Here is an 8,464-nt window from a genome sequence, read left to right as displayed (position 1 = left end):
TAAATTTTCCTTTTGTCCCATTGATGCTTTTGAACTGTGGTGTTGAAGAAGACTCCTGAGAGTCCCTTGGACTGCAAGGAGATCCAACCAGTCCATCCTAAAGGAGATCAGTCCTGGGTGTTCTTTGGAAGGAATGATGCTAAAGCTGAAACTCCAGTACTTTGGCCACCTCATGCAAAGAGTTGACTCATTGGAAAAGACTCTGATGCTGGGAGGTATTGGGGGCAAGAGAAGGGGACAACAGAGGATGAAATGGCTGGATGGCATCACTGCTCCATGGACGTGAGTATGAGTGAACTCCAGGAGTTGGTGATGGACAGGGAGGCCTGGCATGCTGCGATTCATGGGGTCGCAAAGAGTCAGACACGACTGAGCGACTTAACTGAACTGAACTGAACACAGTTTAATGGGTGAGTTTAACCCATTTATACCTCTAAGTTTTACTGTTTGGCTACCTTGCTTTGTTTTCCACTTACCATAATTTCTTTGGGGAAAAAAGCTGTGTAAAACTAAGTTTTTTAAAATTATTTTTAAAATTTATATTTTATGTATTGTCTTCACTGGGTCTTCTTTGCTGCTCATGGACTTTCTCTAGCTGCAGTGAGCAGGGTCTGCTCTTTGTGGTGGTGCACGAGGTTCTCATTGCGGTGACCTCTCTTATTGTGGAGCTTGGCCTCCAGGCTCATGGGCTTCAGAAATTGCAGCTCATAGGCTGACCAGTTGCGGCATTCGGGCATGTGGAATCTTCCTTGGACCGGGGATCAAACCTATGTCCCCTGCATCGGCAGGCAGGTTCTTAACCAATGGACCACCAGGGAAGTCCTCAAAGTTATGTGTCTTTTTTTCCCTTTATATTGTGAGTTACCCATACAAGTGATGGCAAGTTGAACATCCTGTAGCCATTCCTGCTCGGATCTGTATCCTGCTCCATCTTTCTTCCTTCCTTGGGAGAGTTCTTTGACGGCTGTGATGGAGATGAATTGTCTCTTTTGGAATCTCCTTAGTTCCCTTTCAGTACCCTTCTCACTCCTCTGCTGCATCTGCCTATTGCCCTATCCACCCACCCGCCATTTTTTCTTGCCAAACCCACATGCTCCCACCACGCCTGTTTATTTGTCTTACAGGCCATGTTCTCAGCTAGTTTCTCTGCTTGAAATGATCGGAAACAATTCCTTTAGAATTATTAGCTAGTAAAGGGCTAGGTAGCAGCGACCTTTTTATTAGGACACTCCTAAAAACGAACAAACCTTAACGACCCAAAGGAAGGAATCTGACGGGGCCTTCACCAGCCAGACTGAGTTTGAACCATTTCTGTCATGTATCAATAAGCAACTTATTCCCTCTCCATGCCTCAGTCTCCTTGCCTTTAAAATGGGCTCACAAGAGCACCTACTGTATAGGACTGAGTTAAAAAGCGTGTCGAGAGCGTAGAACAATGCCTGGCACGTGATGAGAACGTGAGAGAGCTTACTGCTACTGCTATCATTCTAATGGATCTAAAGAAATACTGTTTTAAATGACAAGGTTTTTAAAAACTAATTAATTTGGCTGTGATAGGTCTTAGTTCACATGCAAACTCCTAGTTGTGGCCTGTGGGATCTAGTTCCTTCATCAGGGATGGAACCCAGGCCTCCTGCATTGAGAGCATAGAGTCTTAACCACTGGACCACCAGGGAAGTCCCTACATGCTTGTGCATAGGGCTGGCCTTGGTGGGTTTCTATGTGTGAGGATTCACTAATGAGAACAGGAAAAAAAAAGACACCTGACATAAACATTTTGCTAAGAACACGGTCTTACTCCTCTTTGCGTGGCAGCCTGGGGCACACAGAACATTGTGCCCTTGGCCGCAGTGACTGCCCGACACACGTCACTGAATGACAGACGTACAGACGGACCGATATCTAGATTTCTAAAACATTGTAGGAAATAGCGGGGAAGAGATAGGCTGAAACCTCCTGTGAGCTTAGACAACAGTGTATCACTGAGGAAAAGGTCCGACAATACAAGATTTCCAGACGCGATACTACAAACACAGGGATAAATATCAGCTAGTTATTTATGTGAGCTATACTGTGAAGTGAGGTCTGACTCACTGCGACCCCATGGATTGTAGCCTACCAGGCTCCTCCGTCCGTGGAGTTTTCCAAGCAAGAATACTGGAGTGGGTTGGCATTTCCTTCTCCAGGTGATCTTCCCAACCTAGGGATTGAATCCAGGTCTCCCGCATTGCAGGCAGACGCTTTAGCATCTGAGCCACCAGGGAAACCCCATACATACCGTGAAGATGTGCTCAAAAGAAGTGACCTCTCCACTGAAGAGCTGCATTTTTTTTTTTTTTTTTTTGCCTTAAAAAGAAGCAGGGGAGGGGGATGATCAATCTGGTAAAAATTTTATTTAGCATCACGAATTTAAAATTGGTCTCTTCCCTGAAAACAAACAAAATCAGCTTACATGACAGGCAAGCTACCAGCTTGGTAAACAAAGGCACAGGCTCTGTCTTGCGGGAAGACTACATGGTTTTCTTACTTCTGTACGCATAACAAACAACTCTGCTTTATTAAAGTAGCAAAAGCCTCCAGGTAGTGCTTTATTTTCTCCTTCTCCATAGAATATTGATTTTGTAACACTGATTACAGTCTGATGTGTACCATTACAACAAAAGTTTTACATTCTGAAAGATCAGCAAAAATACATCAGCAAGGATTAGTGCATTTACTAAAACACATCATAATCATAAAACCAAGTGATTACAATCATCCTCACATTTGACATACCAGCTACATACTAGGAGAGCTGGTATATTCGTCAGGTGATTTATAAATGTAAGTAATGACACCCATCAGTCTTAACACTTCTGACATGTTATTCTTTTATCAGTTAAACCTAAAATAAATCAATAAGAGGACTGAAATATAACAAGGATGAAATCCAGAATGTGTTGAACAGAGACAGTGGTAAACAGTAGGAAGAGCACAGAATTGGGAGCCAGTACATTTGGATCTCTGTCTTATCTTTGGCCCTGGACGGATGATCTCGGGTAAGTATTCTGGGCTATATGAATCCTTCACTTTTTTTTTTTTTTTTAATTTAATTTTATTTTTAAACTTTATATAACTGTATTAGTTTTGCCAAATCCTTCACTTTTAAAATGAAGAGAGTTGGCTGGATGGTTCTCTCAAGTCTTTCTAAGATTTGAAAGTGAAAGTGTTAGTCACTTAGTTGTGTCTGACTTTTTGTGACACCATGAACTGTATCCCGCTTCTGTACATGGAACTCTCCAGGCAAGAGTATTGGCGTGGGTAGCCACTCCCTTCTACAGGGGATCTTCCCCACCCAGGGACTGAACTCTGGTCTCCTGTATTGCAGGCAGATTCTTTACCGAGACACCAGGAATTGGGAGCTTTCCATAATTCTAAAATCTTTGACACCGATTCATTTTTGTGTTGTAAAGTGAAATTCCTGACAATGCTAACGTGGCAGTTGGGGTGAGTCCAGCTCTGCCCACATAAATATGACTTGGTGCTTGTGTTCAAGGCTTTTCCTTCTGGGCCCCGTAATGGCCCTATCCTCAAATTAACAAACAGTAATGACAGGTTTCAGGAGGTAAACAAGCCTGTCCTTCCACTGGACACAAACTCAAAACTCCCAAAGTCATGGTTATTAAGAAAAGCTATAATGGAAGAACTATGAGGAAAACCTACCACATCCTCTTTGGTAAATGGTACAATAACAAAATTCACTAATGGAAGAAGGCAGGGACAGATACTAACTATAATACATGATTTTCAACTGTTATTTGCGAACATGTACAAAAACATACACACAATTAGAACTGTATCAATATGAAATACAAATTCAAGGTTCAGGTATACACAGAAGCCTCTCTCGTACTGCTAATCTGAACAAGGTTTATTGTAGCTTCACGTTTATAACTCTAGGGGAGGAAGTTAGTATTACTGATGTTGGTTTCTACTCTGTCATCTGAAAAGCCCACCTCACTCAAATAACCACAGAAATCAAAGATGTCCCTGCCCCGCTTTAGGACAATTCATCCATCCCTACTTTCCTTATCAGAGCACTGTCCTTTTGTTCTGAAAGACTGAATGATTAGTTTCTGTCAGCTCCCTATCTGAAAGTTAAGTAGACTTGATCTCTTTTGATCAGAGGTCTAAATTTGTCCATATGTCTTTCTAATATTCTGACGTAACTCCTATCTCCACTGTACTTACACAATTCTGAATACTTAACCATGATATGCATTATACAAATTTGAAGAACATGAATGTGTAAAGCAAAATTACTTTGAAAATGTCAAGTTTTCTTAATAAACGTCATCCTTTCATTAAAGTACTAAAGTGCTTCCCATTTGACAGCAGTGATTGCTTTAAACAACTGGATGAACGGTGAAACATTCTCCAACACCTCTAATCCTTGCCCTGTCTCAGGAAATACAACACACTCAGCCCTTCACTGTCCACCTCCCCGCTAGGGGACAGAGGACTTAGATCCTCTTCTCCTGGTCGAGAATCCCTGATACTGAAGAACTGGCATTGCCAGCTAGATATTTTGTTGAGCTTTGCCTTTCCATAATTTGACTGTAAAACAACAGATTTTTGCCTTCCCAGATATGTCCTTTTTTTTTTTTTATAATATCTCAATCTGCTTTTTGAACCCTACAGCTCTCTTGTATTTCTCCTTCCTTACAAGATTTTAATACACTTCATTAAGAGGGTAAGATAACCCCTCTGGAGAATCACCAAACTAAAGTATAATTTCTGAATTACCTATCATGATAAAGCTCAATAACTAAGCTTGAGTAAACAATTTTACTCAGTATTCAATTTAAATTGAAGCTTAAGTATTCAATATAAACAGAAGTAAACAGCATCGTTGGTAAAATGAATATTACAATGTTGAGTATATTCTGATTATTAAATTATTTAAACTTCATACTTGAAAACTAATGTAGAGACTTTTTATTTTTTTTAAGTCTGATCATCTTTTATTTATTTATTTTAAAATGTTTTTTCATTTATCTGGCTGTGTCAGGTTTTCTGTCATGTGGGATCTTTGGCTGAGGCACACGGGCTCTCTAGTTGGGTCATGGGGACCCCGGAGCACACACATTCAGTAGCTAGAATGATAATGCATACAGAGCTTTAAAAATAGTTTTGGAGAAAATATGGTACATTTATTCCCAAATTTTAAAAATGATTTTCTATGCCCAAGTTAAGCAGATTGTAAAGAAAAGACAGAAAGGGTCTCAGATGCAAGATGAAGGGCCCAAATGAAATCACTCAGTGAGATGGAGGTCCACAGCCCCCAGCAAGGCACACAGTTTAAAATTTAACGCCAGTGGTACCAGGGAGGGGGCCCGCTTCTTTGGCTGTCCTGTCAGTATTCCGCACCGATGCACTTTGCGATGGTGTTCAGCTGGATATTTGAAGTTCCTTCATAAATCGTGCCTTAAAGAAAGGGGAGAAAAGGAGCATAAAGGAGTGGGGCCACAGTAAGAGTCTGTACAAGAATCAGGTCTGCAAACACCACCTCTGCATTTACTATAAAACTGTACCAGGAACACTATCCAATGTCCCCTAAATGTGGTATTATTTGACAAGGTAATCTTACCTAAGAGATAACAATATTCCACTTGATTTACAGATTTCCAGAATCAGTATTAAACAGGTGAGTTTCCTGTTCCTAAACTATCAATGCACAAGCCTGGATGGTTTCCTGGGAATAGGCAGCTTTTATAACCGGCTGAGTTTCTATCTTCCCACCTGGCAGTAGAGCAGCATAACGCTCAAGCTTGGTTACCCACTTAATGTCTAAAATTAGAACTGAGCTTCCAGCAACAGCATTAAGCCAGTCAAAAATATTAACATTTTTAGTAAAAGAAAAATTAAGACAGTAGAATTTGTTGTGGTTTTACCGAAAGGCCTTCAGAGGCCTTGAGGCATTTAAAAAGACAATTTGATGTTTAAAAAATAATAAATCTACTTTTTTGAAGGAAGAAGTAGTGGGGGAAAAATCCAGCCACAAAAAAAGGAGAGCCAAGAAACATAGTAACTGAAGACTTAAAACTGCCTCTGCCCAGGTGCCAGTAGCAACAACAAAAACATCAAACCAACACCACAGCCTGAAACGCCTAAGAGTCAGATCAAACAAAATAAGTGTTAAAAACTCTATTTACCAATCTTCGCATCTCGGAAATATTTTTCCACAGGGTAACTTTTGGTGTAGCCCACTCCTCCCATCCACTCGATACACTTGCTGGTAATGAGGCCTGCCAGCTACCAAAAAGAAGCACAAATCATGCTGAAACCACATAACTTACACATGACCGACACTAAAACATTCTTAGTAACATGGATTCACTGCCATTGGCAATTGGAAGGAGCGAGGTTATTTTGTAAGTTAACATTTCTTCGTCCCAGTCTCTATACCATTTATGGAAAATTTCCTATTAGTTCATAAAATTCTTAAGAGAATTAGGGTCTTTGTTTTAGACTTGTACACTTGTCGACGGTGTCATTTACTCAGCAAATGTTAACCAAGGGCCTTCTTGTCTCATCCACTCTGCCAGGGTGCTGACCAGTCACTGCCCTTTCGGTCCTGCTGGTCATTCAGAGAGACAGATGTTGAACCACGATCACCGAAACTGAAAAACCATGGGGTCAGAGAAGAGCCTGTGGGAGGAGCTGCTGTGGTTTAGATGGGGCAATGGGTGAGGGAGGTACAGCTTCGCTGACAACTAAAGGGCAAGTCAAAGGACATTTCAAACTGAGGACCGACGCGGAGAAAGGCTCCAAGGGGGAAGCGGGTTCATCGACCTCAAAGGCCTGAGGACCAGTGGGCTGGGGTCGGGGTGAGCTGTGAAAAGGGGATGGGTGTGGGCAGCAGTGGGCCTCATGTGATGTGAGCAGTTTAAATAATCTGCTGGCCCCCAAAGGTGTCCCCAGGAGAATCCCCAGAAAGTATAAATGTGCATCACCTACACGGCATAGGAACTTGCAGGCTGGTTAAGTTAAGGGATGATCCCAGGTTATCTGGGCAGGTCCCGTGTCATCACAAGGGTCCTTACAAGGGAAAGAGGGAAGTAGAGAAGGGTGCTGTGACCACAGACACAGGAATATCTAACACACTACACGCTACTGGCTGTGAAGACGGAGGAAGGGGTCCTGAGTCTCGGAAAGCGAGTGGGTTCTAGAAGCTGGGGAAGAAGAGGAGATGGACTTTCACCCAGAGCCCCCAGGAAGGCAACTCCACACTCAAATTTCACCCCGTGTGTGTGTGCATGCACACATGTGTGCAGACACATGTGTGTGAATGTGTGTGCATGTGCGTGTGTGTGCTCAGTCGCTCAGTCGTGTCCAACTCTCTGCAACCCCATGGACTGTAGCCTGCCAGCTCCTCTGTCCATGGGATTCTCCAGGCAAGAATACTGGAGTGGGTTGCCATGTCCTCCTCCAGGGGATCTTCCTGACCCAGGGATCGAACTCAAGTCTCTGTGCGTCTCCTGCACTGCAGGCGGATTCTTTACCACTGCACCACCTGTGAGGCTCATTTCAGATGTCTTGCCCCAGAACTGTGAGATGATAGAACTGTCCTGTCTCTAAATTTTCAGTAATTTGTTCAAAGCAACAATAGGTGAATAAAAAGTTCCCATTTGTTGTGAGGAGTCACTGAAGGGTTTAAAACTGGAGCATAGCATGGCCTCATGGACACCTTGAAAGGGACACTGGACTGGAGGAAGCCACAGGGACCAACAAGAAGTTAGAAGCTGCCTCTGGTGTTTTGGTAAACAGGTGGCACAGCTTGGACTAGACGATTGGTAATAAATACTAGGGGAGAAAGAAACAAATTCGAGACAAATTGAGGGGCGGAATTCTCATAAAGGATGATGGATTCAACAGGGAGTGGGAGCAAAGGAGGGGCGTTGAGGGGACTCAGGTTTGTGACTGTGCAGGGCGGGAAGGGAGGGTGGCGGGGTGGGTAAAGCAGAAGTGGGTCTGTTAGTCTGGAGCTCAGAAGGGAGGTTGAGGCACAAGATTAGACCTGGGGACTGAAGGGGTTAAAGAAATATCTGAGGTCAGAGAGTGACTAACACACTGCCTGTGATGAGAGCCAGGTTTCAACCCAAGCCCAGCGTGTTACGTGCTGAGTACAGTCAACACGAGGATGGTATCTTCCTGCGACTTTCTATTTCACGTTCTCTCCAGGGCATTTGCTTCGCCCCAACTTGGAACCACAGCCACGATGCCAGTGTTCAGCTGAGGCCCACCTAGGGGTTTACAGTGGCTTTTCCACCTGACCTGGATGACTTGGTTTCCACCCGAGAGCCATGAGAACATGGAAACCTTAGAGAGTTAAAGCACCTTCCTATGGCAGCTTTACTTTCTTGCATTTCCTGTGTAGGAACTAGAAGGTCCATGTTATTTTACTTGAAAAACAAACAAATGT

General features: G+C 43.1%; 1 protein-coding gene across 2 annotated transcripts in view; it reads right to left on the bottom strand.

Moving 5' to 3' along the window:
* Positions 1 to 2,374: 2,374 nt before the first annotated feature.
* Positions 2,375 to 8,464, bottom strand: part of ACADSB (acyl-CoA dehydrogenase short/branched chain) — a 46,795-nt gene continuing 40,705 nt past the window's right edge. For both annotated transcript variants that reach the window (XM_006080402.4, XM_025274014.3), the window contains exons 10-11: positions 6,195 to 6,294; positions 2,375 to 5,466 (exon numbers count right to left, since the gene is read on the bottom strand). In XM_006080402.4, the coding sequence (XP_006080464.4) occupies positions 5,396 to 5,466; positions 6,195 to 6,294 (171 nt within the window). In that variant the 3' untranslated portion in view covers positions 2,375 to 5,395. The remainder of the gene's footprint in view (positions 5,467 to 6,194; positions 6,295 to 8,464) is intronic.

The sequence above is a fragment of the Bubalus bubalis genome, chromosome 23, assembly GCF_019923935.1.
Source record: "Bubalus bubalis isolate 160015118507 breed Murrah chromosome 23, NDDB_SH_1, whole genome shotgun sequence".
Taxonomy (NCBI): domain Eukaryota; kingdom Metazoa; phylum Chordata; class Mammalia; order Artiodactyla; family Bovidae; genus Bubalus; species Bubalus bubalis.
Note: the sequence above shows the minus strand (reverse complement) of the source record. Positions and strands in the feature narration are given on the sequence as shown.